Source organism: Ursus maritimus, unplaced genomic scaffold, assembly GCF_017311325.1.
Source record: "Ursus maritimus isolate PB19 unplaced genomic scaffold, ASM1731132v1 scaffold_31, whole genome shotgun sequence".
Classification (NCBI taxonomy): domain Eukaryota; kingdom Metazoa; phylum Chordata; class Mammalia; order Carnivora; family Ursidae; genus Ursus; species Ursus maritimus.
The window spans coordinates 11,177,351-11,196,135 of record NW_024425675.1 but is presented as its reverse complement, the minus strand read 5'-3'; the positions used below and the strand labels follow the sequence as shown (position 1 = coordinate 11,196,135).

The following is an 18,785-nucleotide window of genomic DNA, read 5'->3' as shown; positions in this document are numbered from 1 at the left end:
CACCTTGGCGTGAGCAGTGTCATTCTGGTGTGTGTGGGTTAACAAAGATGTGACATGAGGAAGTGGGCACTATAGACAATTTTTTTCAAGGAGTTTTGCTATGAAAAGTGGGAGAGAAAACAGATGTAGGAAATAGAGGGGGATGGAGATTCGAGGGAGGTCTATAAAAAATATATAGTACATAGTGGTTGATGTACTCATGTCTTCACGATGGTGAATGAGCCACTGGCAAGAGCAATTTTGCATAGGGGAGAGGGATCTTGAGAAGTGGAAAGTGATAGAATCAAAGAAGAAATGTGGATGTAGGATTTTCACAGGCTCCTGTTCCAGTACAGATACTGATGCTAAGAGTAAGGAGGGCAGAAACTGTGGGCACAAATGAAGGTGGCTGACATTTTTGGAGAATGTAAAACAAGGAAATTCCTGTCTAACAGCCTTTGGTGTGTGTTTTCAATGAAGTATGAGGGAGGAGTAGATGGGAGAGGACAGGAGTTGCCTGTATGGAGGAAGCTGGAGGGGAGGCCTGAAATAATAATTTTGAGGAGAGAAAAACATGCATAGAACAAAATACAGGATTGCTGGGTAGTCAGGTTTTTGGCCATAGACTGATGAAGTGAGAAAAATCCACATCATGTGTGTAAAGTATTATATACTCGATATGTTTAGAAAGGAGAAAAGAACACTTACTACATCATATTTCCCAAATGTACCTGAAACTGACAGAATATAGGATAATAGAAATAATTCCCTATGATGAGCCAAAGTAATAAGTCAGGTAAACAGAAATATTTCTCATTTGCTCATACTTAACAAATACTGAATACCAACCTTGATTCCTTTCAGGCTAGAGACGTGCTTGAAGGACCTGTTGGCAAGAAGTATATAAATATTTGCAATAAGTGCATAACACGCCTTAAAGAAGTAAAAACCATTTGAACATTGCAAGTAACCTGCCAATGATAAGCTGACATTTCCTCATTACCGTGTTAAAAGTTCACTGTGCCATGCAAATGAGAAAAACAGCTAATTATATAAGTATTTAAACTTCTGATTCCATGATCAAAGCTTTCGTAGTGGATCTGTAAATTTAAACCATCTCCGCATCAAGTGTGAGATTTTACCCTTCCTCTTAGGAAAGAAACTGCTCAGGCTAAACACTGAGCTTTAGAATAAATTATTAGTTAACCATAGTTGCAGTGCTCTATTAAGGGTTCCCACGATGTTAATGATGGATGATGCGGTCGGAGGAACACAGTCAGGGCCGGTGCAGGCCCACCACTCCTCCTGCCAACCACATTCAGGATGCTTTGGTTCGAGACCAGCTGCTGCCATTGAAAAGGCTTAGGGCTTCTGAAGATAGGTTCGCTTTAACTATTCAAGTTTAACTTTAGGGGACAAAGATTTATTTTTTAATTCAAAATTCATTTTAAGGAATTGAGGATTGCAAGATGTGACTGAAGACGGCACTGCCCTCCACTCTGAAGCCAGCCCAAACAAGATAGCCAGAAACAGATACGCCAATTCCATCTCCAGCACTATCCGGACACGCCCGTAACTGAATGGCGATAGATGTATGTACATGAAGATGGGTGGTTATATGCGGTGAAGGGAAGAACGGACACAGGAAGAGAGGACACCTCTGGTTGCACCTCTCAGACAAAACTGCAGTGCACTGCTCTCTGAAGATCAAAACCTTCCCTTGTTTGGAACAATGGGAACGGGGCGCCGGAGCTGGTGACAGGAGCCTCACTCATCACCACGGATATCGGAGGGTATGAAAATGGAGGAAGAAACACACAGTCCTGCCCTCTTTGCAGGAAGCAGTGTGCAGCTGGTGCAGGGTGAAGCAGGCTCTGAAATGTGGCCGTTGAGGTATCTTCTTAGTGAGGAAGAAGTAAAGGCTAAAAGAGCTCACTAACTCAAGTCCACACCATCAGAACAATTCCTGCCAGTCTGGACCACTGCCGTGGCCGCACCTCACACAAACTTCCCCCAGTCGTTGGTCCAGGAAGAACTGCTATTATTGGAATATAAATAATCATCGAATGGAAGCTTCAGAGAATCTATACAAAAATACTCTGATAAAAAAAAAAAAAACACCGTTCTTTGAACTAAGTCTCAAAATCGTAAAATGTCAATGTTCCTTAATTGTGTAAGTGAAAACACTGCGTTGTTAAAAATACCCAATAAAAATTTAAGAACTAGAAAATTGACTTTGAAGTTCAAATAGTAAAATAAACAGAAATAGCCAAGAGAATTTAGAAAAAACATAAAGTAATGAGAGAATGGTCCCATCAATAATAAAAATATTATGCAACCACTCCAATAAACAGAATCTGGTGTATGTGAGCAGAATCAACTGAACAGAATGGAGGCTACAAATAAAACTAAATGTATTTAATAATTTAGTATATGATAAAGATGAAATATCAGTAGGAAAAATATTACTTTGTACAGATGTTTTGGGGACAACTGAGAGACATGGGAAGATATGAAGTTGGCCCTTTATCTCACTAATTGGAATAAAATAAACTCCAGATGAATCAAAGTTGTAAATACATACACACACACACACACACACACACACACACAAAGAAAAACATATATTTGAGAGGCAAACATAGAAGAATTTTGTTGTAATTCTGGAGGAAAGGCTTTTTAAATATGAGTCAAAATCTGAAAGCCATTAAAAAAAAAATCCTAAATTTGACTGCAAAGAAAACGTTTAACATTTTTGCACTTTAAAAAAACATTTTTATTTTTAAAAAAATTTAAGAAAATCCAATGAAAAATACTGAATTGGGAAAAGACTTGCAACACTTCTCTCAGGAAAGAGCTAGTTTCCTTTATATAAAGAGCCTCCAGAAGTCAATAAGGAAGAGCAGCAGGGAGATGGGCAGAAGATACGAACAAGCAGGTCACAGGAAAACAGAAATACCTCTTAAATGTATATATGAAATGATGCTCCATTAATAAGAAATTTCAAAAAAAAAAAAACCCTACACTATGATACCATTAGATTTACAAAAAATCAAATGTTAAATAACATGCTGGGCCAGGGAGGGGCAGAGACTTCTGTGTGCTGCTGGTGGGAATGTGATTTGGTACAAGCTTTATGGAGAGCAGCTGACTATGGATATGTATATTAATATAAAAAAATACACACCCTTGATGTAACAATCTTTCTTCCAACCACACTCACTTGTATACTAAATGAACGATGTACAAATACAGTCACTGAAGTATTGTTTGCAGTAGCAGAAGATTCAATCAATCTAAATGTCTATTTACAGAATATAGAATGACAGCTGTATTTTGGTACAACTATTCAGTGGAAAATGAAACAAGCATGAAAAAGTTGAGCCAGGCATGATCAGTGTGCACAGCATCCATCATTTGTTTATAAAAATAATTAGAATATGTACACACACATATAAGCCTATGTAAACCTGTGTATGTGATTTTATGCAGAGAATAGCTCAGAAAACAGTTAACAGTTGTTTCAGAAGAGACCTGGGTGGCCAGAAGCCTACAGTAGCAGTGATTGTTTAATACAAATATTTTTTGCATTACGTTTATGTGTTACTAATTTTTAAATATTAATTTTAAAAATTCACCTGGATATATTATGGAATAACATTATTTTATTTTTTATTTGAATTTCTAATATAAATTTAAAAGTATAAAAGAAATCATTAAAATTCAGTATTTATATGTCAAAGTCATGCTGAACACCCACAAACAAATATTTAAAATGATATGCTTGAGACTCTTACAATTTTGCATCTTCTCTGTAATCATCCAGGCCCTCATCATAGGATTTTGATCTTTCGGTCTTTGAGCTGGGCTGGGCATCCAGGCTGGGAGGGCCAACAGATTCTGTAATTAAAAGCCAACATTTAGACATTTGCAAGTGGTTTCCCGATCCTTTTCATAGTGGGGCGATCACAGTTTGTCATAGGGTTCTAAGTAGAAAACTTAGAAAACAGAAAGAGAGATGGTTTGCACAGCCACTCACTGAAACGTACCCTGGTCATGGGAGAGCTGGCGGCGAATTAAAGGAGCCGATGTGGTGAGGCTGGGTGGGACCATTGCTATGGAGGGTGCCTGGGGTGCCTGGGGGGTGGAGGCTGAGATGACAGCAGAAGCGGGGATGTGTGCAAGGTCATGATCAATGCTGGGGCTCGTTGGTTCATCTGGAAGATAAAACGAAAATAAATATTGGCGGGACACCTGGTTGGTTCAGTCGGTGGAACACGTGACTCGATCTCGGGGTCTTGAGTTCAAGCCCCACACTGGGCTTAGAGCTTACTTAAAAAAAAAAAATTAAGAAAAAAAAGAAAAAGAAAATAAATATCAGAATGCTAAAGACCTAATTATTAATAATCAATATTCATTATTTAAAAAAAAACAGATACAGATTTTAACACTTAGCCACTAAAGCACCAATAAATAACATACTTGTCTGTTAAAAATCTTATACAGTTATTACTCTAGTAATTCCAAATAATTTTGAGAATGTGGTCCAAGAAATTCAGTAAGTTGCTTCTTCTACCAACAATTAATACCTTCATTAACTGATAATCAAGATGTCAAAGTTACAGGTATTCAGAACCTAAACTATAAAAGCAGAGCGATAACCATGTACTGCCCTCAAAGAACTACTTTCCCAATTGTAAATGTCTTACACATCATTTCAGGAAGCCAAGCAAGGTGACCTGGCTGAGGCTTACCTTTCAGAGTATCGAGTCCTAAAACCTTCCTGTGCACAAACATACAGGGGTATTTTCGATTTTTGTAGAAAAATGAGGAAGAACAGTTTATGGCTTCCAGAAAAGTTACACATCATCAAGACCATTGCTATAGATGAAATGTCTGTGTTGCCCCCAAAATTCATCTTGAAACCCAATCCCTAATGTGATGGAATCTGAAGGGGGGGCGGTTTGGGAACGGAGAAGGTCAGGACAGTGGAGCCCTCATGAATGGGATTAGCACCCTTCAAAAAGTAGCCTGAGAGAGATCCCTTGGCCCTTCCTCCATATGAGGACACAACTTCTACGAACCAAGAATCAGGACCTCATCAGACACCAAGTCTGCTGGCGTCTGGATGTTGGACTTCCAGCCTCTGGAACTGGGAGAAATAAATGGCTATTGTTTAAGCCACCCGGTCTGTGGTATTTAGTGGCCCAAATGGACTGCGACAGCCACTGGGAATTTGTTTGGCACTTTTGTGCAAATCAGGAATAGGTGCCCTCTTCCCCAGGCAAATGTGGGCCCCTGCCCAGAGGGCTCCACTTGCCCCCTTGAGCAGATGCCCTGGAACCCCTGCAGGAATATAGATGTTTTAGGTGTTATGAATTTGAAGCTTCTCAAAAGCCTGTCACTATCTGTCAAGAGCAGAAATGCCATATGTGTGCATACATAATAACAACAGCTAACATATGTATAGAGCTTAGTGTACCATTCTAAATAATTTAAATATATTTTTCACTTAATTCTCATGAAATTCTATGAAATAAGTACTATTTTACAGATGAAGAAGCCAAACAGACAGGTTAAGTAACTTGTGTAAAGTTACCAAGCCACAGGGACAGAATGTGGTGGACCTGAGAGTCTGAATTTTTGCTCTAGAAGTATAAATTATATTTGTTTTCCAAACTGGTGAGTAATAGCTCTATTCAAAATTCTTACTCTTATTAAAACATCAATGGTTTAAATTCTAATATTCTAGGCCAGGAGAGTATAATTGAATAGAATGCCAGAACTATATTCCCTAAAATCAAATGCCCTAAAAGTCTTAGGAAATCATTAACAAAACCCTTTATAAAGAATATACTATAATGATGAAACAGGCTTTTGATTTCTTGATTTAAAAGATCAAACTATTTTAATTTTGACCAAATTTTAAGAATGCTCTATCATTTTAATGGTTAGCATTTTCATCAAGATGACTAATGATATAAAACTATAACATTTATAGCTAAAATCTGTAAATTCTGACTATCTTATTTTATGTTTTTACAAAGTCTTTAAAAGCAGCTCTTCATATTCTAGCACTAGAAAACATTTTTAAAATTTCTCTATGAATCAAGGTTACTAATTATATGACAATTAAATACCCTATGTTAGTAAGCATGTAATTATTCTTTTTTTCAAAAGCAAGAAGGTAACTAATTTTAAATCATTATTGAATAAGGATAAAAATTAAACTTTACTAAAGATTATAATATTCTTTATAACTATCATTATGGTGTAAATTACCACAAATTAACCAATTTTTCCAAATGATACATGTGTCTGAAGTAAGTTGGGTCTTCTGGGGTCTGCTTGGGCCACCAATCTGTTATGGACTCAGAGGCATGGTTATGAATGGGAAAATACTGTATTCTTTAGAAATTATCTGGCATATGTAGTACTGAGAGTATTAACAGCAGGAAGAGATTTCTGTAGAGAAAACATTCCCAACAGTGGTGGGTAATACAAATGTAAAAGAGTGCCTAGGAGATGCTGTGGTAGAAACCTTTCAAGACAATTTTAGGCCTTGCAAAGTAATTTAAAAACATTTCTACATTAATTTATTTAAAATTAAATATCACAGAGTAAAATTCAAAATGTTCATGGATTAAGCATTAAACAAAATTTCAAAGGAAATTTTTTCTTATGGCTCTGGACTTCCTAGAGGTATGCACTCAATCTCTTTTGACTTACTACATTCTGGAGGAAATTTCTGTATTACATTGGGTTGAAATAATCTCTGCTTTAAGCCCTTGTATGCAAAAAGGGCTGGGATAGACACCCATCTGCTCCAGGGAGCAAGGGTGAATGGAGAGGCCTGGGCGGGAGGCTAGCACCCTGTGCTCACACACTTCAGTCCTGTTGCACTCTTTAGAATAAATATATTTACTTCTACGTTAAAGAGAGACAAGGAAAAGCTAGCTATACTTTTAAAACACAAAGAATTACATTACCTCACATTTATGAATTGTACTTTAATAAATCTAATTCTCCATTCCCTATAAAAATGTGAGAACCTTTCTATTGTTTTAAAAATACCATTGTTGTTGTAATGATTAATTGGAATTTTAAAACCTTAATTTTAACATATGCTTTCATTATTACCAATGTGTAGGTTATCTACAAACAACGATAATTCGGGCTTATCTCATTTTCCAATGTAAGAAAATGTGCACTATTTGGTTGTCCAAAGAGAAAACCAGTGTGCTGTCAGATTTTCAACGAATTTCTGTATTTTTAATAATCAAACTTAAATATTCTGTCAGATGAAAATAACGGACCATCTTTGTCCGAGGCATGTCACCTGCTACATTAAGACGGTAGGTAATGCATGCAGAACGCTTTTATGAACTATTAAGACTGCAGACTTGCTATTATCAAGTGGCATAATCCCTCATGGTAAACTGAACTACATAGTCAAAGGACTGACTGAACATCTGAGGCCTTCATTTACTTTATTCACGAAAAGCCCCATAGCGCTTCACAATAAAGAAAAGGTGGAGAGGACACTGAAATTGTTCTATATTCAAATCCAAAGTGATCACTGTTTCTTAATCTATAAAAAAGACAGACCTGAATGCCCCAAATTTTTATTTTATTTTTGGAAAATACTGTTTTCCAAAAATAGATAAATAACTAATTCCCACAGAAAATATATACTCTATAATTCAATTTGGATTTTTTCCAAAGGGAGAATCCTGCAAGCTATTATGTTTAACCTGATTATTCATATCTGAATAAAAAATTTTCACTGTTCTCTCTTTCAATTAAAATTCTAGAAGAACATCTATAGGATTTCATAAATCAAGAAAAATATAGGGGCACCTGGGTGGCACAGTCAGTTAAGCAACCAACTCTTGGTTTTGGCTCAGGTATGATCTCAGGGTCCTGGGATCGAGCCCTGCATAGGGCTCTGTGCTCAGCATGGAGTCTGCTTGGAATTCTCTCCCTCCCCCCCTATGCCTCCCCCACCATTCTCTCTCTCTCACAAATAAATAAATCTTAAAAAATATATATATATAAACAGGAAATCAAGGAAGCATATTGTGAAACTTTCATGTATAACTCTTTGAATTACTTTTCAAACAACAAAGGAAAAAATGGAAGCCCTAAAACATACTGAGAGCTCTTATAAATAGGAACAACTAAAATCATCACAGAAGAAGAGCAAAATACACGAAAAGACAAATCATGGAACAAATGCAAAAGCCTAATAAAAATGTGAAAAAAACCTTGTGAAAACCTGACTACTAATGAAATAACAAATTGAAACCAAGGAAAATAGGACAGCTGCTTTTCATCTCATAACCTGGCAGATAATTTTCATCTAATGATTGTTCCTCTTCATCTTCTGCAACATGACTACAGAGAATGTATGCTGCTAGCTGCCCATCTCTATCTCTGGGGTTCAGTGGGGCTACCAGCGTGCTCACCCTTCCGTGGATGGGCATACGCGCCAGGCCTGACCCCTCCTAGGGCCCTCGCTCACGGAGTCCACAGTGACTGGCCAAGGCTGAAGAATCTGAGCCAGTCAGGACTAGTCACAATCTCTCCATCAGATTTGATATATGGCTACTGAAAAAAGTACGGTCTTTTTCTTCCCTTCCTTGGGGAACAAGAACTATAAAAAGCAGTAAACTAAGCCGTCAGTGGCCATCTTTTTTACCATGTGGAGAAAAAGTATCTGAGAATGAAGAAAGCAAAACTGAGAAAAAGAGACATAATCTTGATGCCAAATCACTGGAGTGTTGAGATCCCGCCATGCACAGAACTAGGTCTACCCCAAAACTTCTTCACTGTGAGCCGACATTCCTTTTTGGCATGAGCTAATATGAAAAAACTTGCTATCATTTGTAACCAAGGGAATTCCAACCAACACAAAAGTAGAACATGGTGTGTTTCTTTCTTTTTTTTTTTTAAGATTTTATTTATTTATTCGACAGAGATAGAGACAGCCAGCTAGAGAGGGAACACAAGCAGGGGGAGTGGGAGAGGAAGAAGCAGGCTCACAGTGGAGGAGCCTGATGTGGGGCTCGATCCCATAACGCCGGGATCACGCCCTGAGCCGAAGGCAGACGCCCAACCGCTGTGCCACCCAGGCGCCCCAGAACATGGTGTGTTTCTAGTTCCCCTTCTGGAACAAGCATTACTCCTCAGGAGACCTACTGTCCAGTGCTGCAGGTTAGAACAGAGTGCTCTTCTAAAATGAGCTAGGTTATGAGGAATTTTTCTCACCGTTCAAATAATTACTCAAAGAAAGCATGACATCAACGTGGTTTGTATTTTAAAATTATAGTTGAGAATAATTTTATAAAAGTAGTGAAATTACTGGAATTTTTGGCATAGACTATAACTAAAGTCAGTTCCTTGAAGTAACTTTGCTTTTTATTTCACCTCTGCCAGGAAGAGGTAATCTTCTCCCCTCCCCAAATTACACTATCACTTAAGGAATGTTAACGGCATAATATTCAAAGATGGAATAAACTGTATGTTGCAAAGGGAGGAGAAAATTTGTATAAGTTGGAAGAAATAGTGACTAATGTAAAAGTGTATATAGAGGGGCGTTTAGGTGGCTCAGTCAGTTGAGCGTTCGACTCTTGATTTCAGCTCAGGTCTTGATCTCAGGGTCGTGAGTTCAAACCCCGTGTTGGGCATATTTCCAAAATAGCATGAGTGTGTGTGTGTGTGTGTGTATGATTTTTACTAAAACTATGGATTGAACAAACCACTTCTGTTCCAAGTCCACAAGAAGGGACATTCACTACAAATGACCTAGAAAGTCAATCCATACCTCAAGCAAAATACGTGTTTAAAAATCTTTGAGATTTTTCCTTGTCCTTAAGGAAAAGGAGAATAAAATAATGCTAATGGATTCTTTGTCTTAAAAAGAAATTCAAATGGGAAAACTGTCCTTTCTTTTTCCTTGCCTTCTGAGATACTTACACTCAGTTTAAATCAAAGGAGATGGACCCAGTTATCTCAGGCTGAATTCTCCTTCCGGTAGGCAAGCATAAGCTCTTTCTTACGTATTAACGAGTAACAACTGATTAATCCTTGGTAATACCATCGGTTTTTTTGTTTTCTTTTGTTTTTAATCTAATGTACCCACAATGAAATAGAGTCATTCTAAAAAACTGAACTCCCTAGGCAAATTTTACTTAACCCTATTAATAGCAATACCAGTTACTGAACATCAGGTGGAAAAGTTTTGGGGTTGATAAAGATGACACGCTCAAAAAAGTCCACATACCTTAAATTTAAAAGGTATGGTTGGAAAGAATGCTTAAAAAATAAGCCAATAATATATTAACATGTGCTTCTCATCTCTGATCATCAAGTGACAGATCTCTACTTACTGAAACTCTTCATTAGTTATAAACAGAGCTCTGGAAACAGTAGGTCCTATTAACTTTTATATAAACTGGTAAGGGGTACCACCAGCTGTTTCAAATATCCCCATGTTTTATAATAATTCAACTCATTATCATAATAGGATTTATTATGAACAAGCTTCTTTACTAATCAGCTCAATAACATGCATTTAAGTTAACATTTGGCTTTGTGAAAGTCATTTTGAGATTTGGATATTTTAATCACCAAAAACCCAATGCTCAATCTTCCTAAGAGAGAGATGATTTTTTAAAAGATTAGGAAGTGAGGAGAATTTTGAATGCTCTATGCATGCTTGCCATAGCCAGTTGGCAGTTGGTGCTGAAGCAAAGGGAGTGGAGCTGTAAATCCAAGAGGAACTGTTGTGACAGTAGAGACTGGGAAGGAGAGAGATGAAATTGGAGCGGAAGCAGGAACGTGTGTGGTCGCATGGTCAGTGCTGGGGCTGGTTAGCATGCTGGCAAGACAGTGTGAACCATATTCGCATAGCAAGTGCTCTCACATTTAAACAGGGCAAGTGGGAGCACTACTTTTAGACTGACCACAGATAACGGTTCCAATTACTTTGCTGAATTTCTGCAGTCCCAGAGATGAGACGAGTTAACCCAAGGTTTTAAGATTTTGTGGGTTTGTGTGTGGGGAAGGGGCATGTGCACATGAAAATGGACCCAGCCTGCTAGCTGACAAATGCTGGAAGTATTCATTTCAAGAAATCCGACACAGTTACTCTAAAAACAATAAATATGAGGCACCAATTTCACCAATTTTTCTTTCAAATGATTAATTTTCACACAGAAAATAAGCAAGCTATTAGGAATGGGGAAGACTGAGCAGGGGGTCCTGTCTTGTTTGTGTGAAAGCCATTTAGTTTTCCTGGATATTAAATTCTTACCTACAAAGTACAGAAAGTGGACAAAATTATCAGAAAGGTCAACTCTAGTCAAAAGGCCTGCAATAATAAATCCACTAAAGGTGCAAAATTAACATTTGTGTAGTAATTTAAAATACCTTTAGGTTTTTCTAAACCAGGGATTTGTTAGGGGGCTTTTGAGGTTTGGATTTATTTTAAAAACTGCCAGATGTAGCTGAGATTGTAGTTACTATCAGATCTGTTTTCAACATTAAAGAACTAGCTAAAAATCGAGAAAGTCTAACTTTAGGGAAATAATTTGTAGTTTTCGTTAAGTGCTAAGTTAAATTTTTTTTCCCTAAATAAATCAGTATAGTATTCTACAAGGTGTGCTGCAGATAAATTTGAAATATTTTAGGATAAAAGCTAATGCTCCTACCAAAGGAAGGTAAATGCGCATCTAAAATTATTCCACAGTGAACAGTTTTGTTAACAAACTTGGAACACATACATTTATTTACTGGAAAGAGGCTAATTCAATCTTATGAAGTCTGAGTTAAGAGCGTGATCCCGGCGTTATGGGATCGAGCCCCACATCAGGCTCCTCTGCTGGGAGCCTGCTTCTTCCTCTCCCACTCCCCCTGCTTCTGTTCCCTCTCTCGCTGGCTGTCTCTATCTCTGCCAAATAAATAAATAAAATCTTTAAAAAAAAAAAGAATGGTGAATATTAAATGTAGACTTATTTTTTAGGTTAAGCTTTAAAACAGTAAAAGGCCAGGATTTAAATTTTAGCACATTTTTAGGGCATTGTCCAAAGACTATGAGATTCAGAGCCAGCAGCTAATCAGCTCTGTCAGTTACCTGCTGAGAGACCCTGAGCAAACGACTTAACTTTCCTTATCCATAAAGTGGGTTATTTACTCCTGACCTAAAGGATTGGTACATGAAATACTTGTTAGGTTATAAAGTACCACAGAAGTTTGGGGATTCTGTTGTTATATTAAAAAATGAACACATCATTACTCAACAGAAGCAAAAATCTCAAGTTTTTAAGTGCCAGTGGAGTCACAGCTTGTGGGAATGCTGGTATATGACAAAGACTCTAAGATGATGACTATAATTCTTGTCTTTCTAGATCAGTTGCTTTGTAGAAAGACTCAGTACGTATTAGCGTAAAAGAGGGGCCGGGAGCACTGTCTATAATAAACCTGCTGGCATTAGGAGACTAGAGCTCCCAGAGGGAGAAGTTGGGTATAAAGGGACAGTCACCCACTCCCATTGCTGTTGGGTAAATTTCAGACACTGTAATCTAGGTACATATCTCACAAGCTTTAAAACCTCTAAGTTGGTTTAAAATGGCAGGACCAGTAAGGCTGTACCAATCGAATTCAATTTTACATAGGCTAACACTAAGTACATGCAGATGGGCCAACTCTGGGGTGAGAACAACAAGGAGCGTTAGAAATATGGCGAGAAAAAGGGAGGAAAATGAATTTGAAATGAAATCTGAGTGTGGGTGATACAGCTATAGTTTTCTTTGCATTAATAATTACAAGAGTAGTATAAAGGAATGTAGGAAGTTCCGATTGTAGAATACATCTTAAATCCTGCTACTAAATGTCAAATTACTTATGAACTCACTACTCATTTTGTGTTTTGTGTTTACTTGTAAAAGAAGTAAAAATTTATTTTCAGTACTTACTATGAAGCTTTATAAACTGCCTGTGGGGGGTAAACAAAATACTGTCAGTGACTGATATTCCTAATTTAAAAACAAATAAAACGGTTATTTTCTTCATTTCTCTAAATCTTTGTGAACCAAAAGAAATATTAGACATCAAATGTGTAACAAGATGTTGGAAAATTTTCTTTCTGTAAGACATACCATTTGCTCTGTATTATAAATAACTAAACAAATGAATTGGCTCCATTCTCTGGTATTTTGGGAATAAAGCCAAGGCACTTAATTCTTTTTTTTTCCCCCTGCATTAACCTAGAATGTTTTCAAATGACAAAAAAAATTATTAAAATCACAGAATATAAGATTCTGGAGTGTGATGATACAAAAGGAAACCTTAATTTCTTTCCTTTTAATTTAAATGTTCCACAAGATAGCATAAAGTATATTCTCTGAAGTGTTTTATGATATATTGAACAGAGATCCTGTAAATAGAAAGATTCATGGTCAAATACTTCTGAGAAAAACTGTATTAGAAAATATACCAAAAAAGTGTATAGTAGCATGTTAATGATTCTAAGAGTCCCATGATAAAGACAAACAAACAAAACTTATTTAACTATTTAAACCCAGTATTTCTCAATTTATTTGATCACTGATTTTTTTCTTCTCCTTAATCAAATGGAATTAATGTTCCTAGAAAATACATTGGGAAACATTGCAAATAGTCTCTTTTACTCCATTTCAATGCTGTTGTCTGTCCCATGTATGTGTGCATATATATAAATATATATGCACACATACATATATAAATTCAATTATATATATTATATATATATATATATATATAATTTATAAAATAGATTGGAAAGAGAAACACCTATGGGTCAGATAACACTTTAAAGCTCAATAATAAAAGGATTTCAATACTGACTGAATTATGGAACTTCTACTTAATGAAATCTAAAAGTTCTTTTATTGACTGGTTGTTTACATATTCAACAACAGTCTCTAACAAGTATTTTTTGGACTTCAAGGTTAGGGTAAAGGATTTTAGTTAATCGAAGAGCTAAAAGCTTTTCACAGTAAAAAGGCAAGTATAGTAAGGAAAAGAAATTATACTTTTTCGATATTGTTTTCTAAAACTTAGATAAATACTATAATTCTTTCCAACGCCTTTACTTCAAATGGCATACAATTTCCTAAGAGCCATTAAAATGCCGTAATAACTCAGGAGGCATGGCCTTATCCCACTGAGGGCCTAGAAACTTTTAAGAATGCTTACATCAATGGACAACATTTACATATGGAAACACAGTGAAATCAATTCTTTGTATTTCAGTTTTTTATCCTGCCCTATTCCACTGGTTATGGTACAACTGACATACCACAGTAATTATATGCTATATATTAAGGTTTTAAAAGTATATATGAAGTATATATGAAGGAGTGTATATATTTAGGTACATATGAAATTGTCTTGAGAAGTACTTAAAGTAGAATCTGATCAGAAGTAGTGAGCATTTTTATTTTTAGTGAATAAACAAAATAGCTTATTGTAATCATTTCTCTAAATCAATATGGATATAGAATGAGATACATTTTTATTTATACCTTAGCCAATGTTCTCTCTTTGTAATAATCGACTTGTTGATCTAGTCAAAGGATAGATAGATAACTAGAGGAAATATTAACAGATAAAGCTAGCACATTTTTTATTACTCCAGTATAATCTGATTATGTTGTTCTTATTAATGTAGGAAGAAAATATGATGCCATTATTCTGCTAAGATCTCATAGGCTTATCAAATACAGTCACAGGTGGTAGGGACTTTTACGTTTAAAAAAATCATTAATGATTTTTAATCATTTTAATGATTTTAGTCATAAATCATTAGTCCTCAGTTACTTTCTATAAAATACCTAGATGTATAAGATTCCATTTATGGCAAAGTTCTATTCTCTGAGCTTGGATTTAAGGGTATGGATATAAATATGAGTACAATTTAAGTTGAGATTCCCCACAATGTTTACAACTTGAATACATCATACTTATAAACAAATATAAGTTACACAGAATTTTCTCAAAAGCTGACTCTGATAGTGTTGCCCGATAGTCTGATAGCTCAGTAGATTTAGAAAATGTCTCTAGAAAAGAAAAACCCTGAAATGTTGCTCGAAGAGAAGCACACTATACTATAAAATTATGGAGAACTCTTCATGAACTCATGGGGTAACAGGGTGAGAATGAGTACGGCCTTGTCCTCAAAAGAAGGCCCCCGCATCACACAGCTCCAGGGGGCGCTCTTCACAATGTATCTATATTCATGGTGCCCTCTGGAGCTGTGCTCTGTGAGGACACTGAAGCAGCCGGCCAAGTGTCAGTGTCTACGGTTTATTAATTGTGTCACTTTAAGGAAGTTATAACCTCTTTACAGCTTAGACGTCTCCTTACTAAATAAAGGTAACACTAAGGACACATACGATAATCCTGTTAGCGGATATGTGTTGGGGCTGCATAGTAACTGTGATGAGAGCTCTTTTTTTGATTTTGCTATACATTTAACCGTCATCTTCAAAATTATCAGCCTATAATTTCAACCAATATTTACTGAGTGCCTTCTACATACCAGGCAGTGTTCTAGGTATTATGGTGACAGAAGTGGACAAAAGATCTAAAAGCCTGGCTCTCGTGCAGCTTATATTTTAGCTCTGCAGAGAAACATGTAATAAAAAATATAAACCATGTCGAGTGGAAACAAGGGATATGAAGATAAAGAGAGTGGCTGAAGGGGACAAAGAATGTCAGGTGCTGTGTATGTGTGTGGGGTACCCACTGCAGACAGGCTGGTGAGGAAAGGCCACTTTGATAAGGTAATACTTGAGCACAGACCCAAATGCAGTGAGGGCGAGAGTCTTGTGACTCTCTGTGGAATGCGTTCCGGGGCTGGGAACTGGCAGTGCCAGGGCCCCGAAGCATGCTTGGCATGCTCCCCCAGTGCAAGGAGGCGAGGGCGGCTGCAGACGGGTGCACAAACACGGAAGGCAGGAGATGGGCTCGGAGAGGGGGAGTGGTGGTGGCGGGCATGTCATGGAGGGTCCTGCAGGCCACGGCAGGATTTGGGATTCTGTTCTGGGTAACGAGGAAAGTAACCAGAGGGTCTGGTCGGAGGAGTGGCATGATCTGATTCACATTTTTCAAACCCCACACTGGCCGCATTGTGGAGAATACACCTAGGGTGTGTGGGAGTAGCCTGAAGCCTCAGGAAACACACCAGCTGTTCTACACTGGGCCACATGTTTGTAATGTGAGTGACTTTTTCCAACTCTATCCCAAGATTTACTCTAAAACAAAGTAACTTGACAACAAAGACGTCTATTCATTCGGCCCAAAGAAATAAAAAATAATAAAGTCAAAAGTACTGCTTAAATAAAAGGCTGATTATTAATTATTAAAATTGTTCTACTTGGCTTTTGATTCAGCTGTAACATCAACTAGGTACCATTTGGTTTGCTGGGTCCCTTGGCCCCGGACAGTAGAAATTTGTTTCATGGAAGGAAGGAAGGAAGGAAGGAAGGAAGGAAGGAAGGAAGGAAGGAAGGAAGGAATTAAGTACATAACATTAAAATAAAAAAGGAAAACTGTCACTTGAAATAATTTTTGAGGGTACAAGCTTATGGTTCTAGTCTTAGCGCAGTTCGGGAAATTTAGGACAAATGTTTCAAAATCACAGTGTAAAATTTTTGTGCCTGTTGCACTAGAAATAATTCCTTACTGAAAAGGTGTGTAACATATTTGACCCAGTAGCCACTGACTACACAAGAGCTCACCTATAAACGGGATGGATGCCAAGGAATCCCCAGGTGGACTGGTACTTGAAGCCTTCCTTTCCTCCATTCGTTTTATATGGACCTCTCGGCGCGCGTCATTGGGCAGCCAGCAGGTCGTGTCTGACCCGGTCTCCTGGTCATTTACGGCCAAGATGTAAGACTGATGCCTTAAAGGCTGTGGCGTCTGGCGCCCGGATGGAGGCTTTTCTCTTAGGACGACAGTTTCTCTATTATCTAAAGTACTTGACTCCTGAATTTCAGCCTCTCGCAGATCGAAGTCTTGATTTCTCTGAGTGACAGATGATTCTATCTCCGAAGCGCCAGAGTTCTCAGTCGGCTGAGGGGCAGGCTTGACAGGCGCTCCCGGGAAAGAGGGGGGTTTCCCAGGCTCCACCTGGTGATCAGGGGCACTTTCGGTTCTTAGCCACGTCTGCTGATTCAACAGACTGTTTTGATGCAAGTGATTTACTGGTCTTTGGTCTTTGACAGAAACAAACGAGTTCTGGCTAAAGGATGGTTTCGTGACTTGCGTAGAAGGCGCTTTCAGAGAATTACTTCGCACTTTCACAAGAGGCGACCTGTCTTGCGAAATGCCTCGAGGCAGTGACATTCCACAAGTGGTTGGGAAGTTTCTGTTGGACTGCACTGTTTTTAGATCTGGCGGCACTTTTTTAAACTGAGACACAGATCCCACTCCCCTGCCGGGCATTCGCCTATTGTCGGAATTAACAACGCTCGGAGCCACCGTAAAATTTGAACCTCGAAAAGGCTTGTGAATTTCTTGCTGCCTAGGTCTTTCATAAATCCCTCGTCGATCATCCTGTTCAGTAAATCCACTCCACTTGTAGGTCTGCTTTCGTTCCCCATTTGAATCGGGTATTTGACTCTCAGAATTGACATTTTCTAAGGTTTCACCCTGTCCCTCGATATAATCCCAGGAACGAGTTCTGTGATTGCTGAAACTAACAGAGGGAGATGTCAGTGCTCCTTGAGACGCACTTCGTGGACAATACTTCATTAACACAGAATCCTCCAGCCTTTCCTGGGACACACTGCGCTGCCGGATCTGAACAGACTGGGGCACTCGATCGTGAGAGGTGCTTCGACGTCGTACCTGCAAAGTAGTGCGGTTTGGTACCACCTGGTTATAATCTGTTGTGCTCTGAGATGCTGCTCTTAAACTATCTAGTCTTTCTTGAATTGTCCGACAACCTATGTGCAATCGTCTGTTATCAATATACTCTTTGTAAGTTTTATAGTTTTTCCAGTCTATGTGCTGATGGGAATTCGGAGAATAGTGATTAACAGATACGGAAGGCGAGTCCACAGCCTGAGGTCTACTGCTAGAGATTCCCTCCGAATGTCCACTGTAATTGCCAGATTTAAGTAAAATTCCCGAAGGTTCCAATGACCTGGAGCCTGAAGTCTGATGAATTAGATGGGCAGTGGGAATCGATGATGACGGTGATGTGGTTCTTGACACTGTTTTCAAAGAGGTCTGCTCGTTTATGCCATACCTCACCTCTTCCGTTCTGTGTGAAGGAACTGTATGGTTGTTTCTATTAGTTAACAAATCTACAACCTTCTCAGAAGGTACAATGACAGTCCTTACACTTTCATTGCAAACACACACTGCTGTGTTCGACTTTGCAACATCTGTTGGTGATGGAGGCACTTGTATTTCCATTCTGTAGGCCCTGCCAGGCTGCATCAGGACGGGGGTACTGGTTTGCTGTTTGCTCGAGGATGAATCTGGAGGAGATATTTCAACTGGCTGTGCCATGGCTGAAGGGGCAGATGGCAGCCAGGGATAGCAAACTGGTGGAGGTTCGGGGATATTGCGGGCATTGCCACTGTAGGCTTCGTTGCCTTTCAGGTAGGCATCTTGAGAATACGCCTACGTGGAAAGGAGAAAAAAGTGTCATTTAAGATTCATAAGAACAACAATTTCCATTCTTGCAATGGACTGCTTTATTTTACTGCGCCCTACCTTATTCCTAAATGACATTCGCTAAAGCAAGC

The 18,785-nt window shown here is 38.1% G+C and overlaps 1 protein-coding gene across 1 annotated transcript in view; it reads right to left on the bottom strand.

Annotated features, from left to right (window-relative positions):
• The window catches only part of ARHGAP21 (Rho GTPase activating protein 21), a 141,793-nt gene that overhangs the window by 26,733 nt on the left and 96,275 nt on the right, over positions 1 to 18,785 (bottom strand). The window contains 4 exon segments of the mRNA XM_040645324.1: positions 829 to 865; positions 3,777 to 3,879; positions 4,029 to 4,196; positions 16,764 to 18,660. Coding sequence (XP_040501258.1) covers positions 829 to 865; positions 3,777 to 3,879; positions 4,029 to 4,196; positions 16,764 to 18,660 — 2,205 coding nt within the window.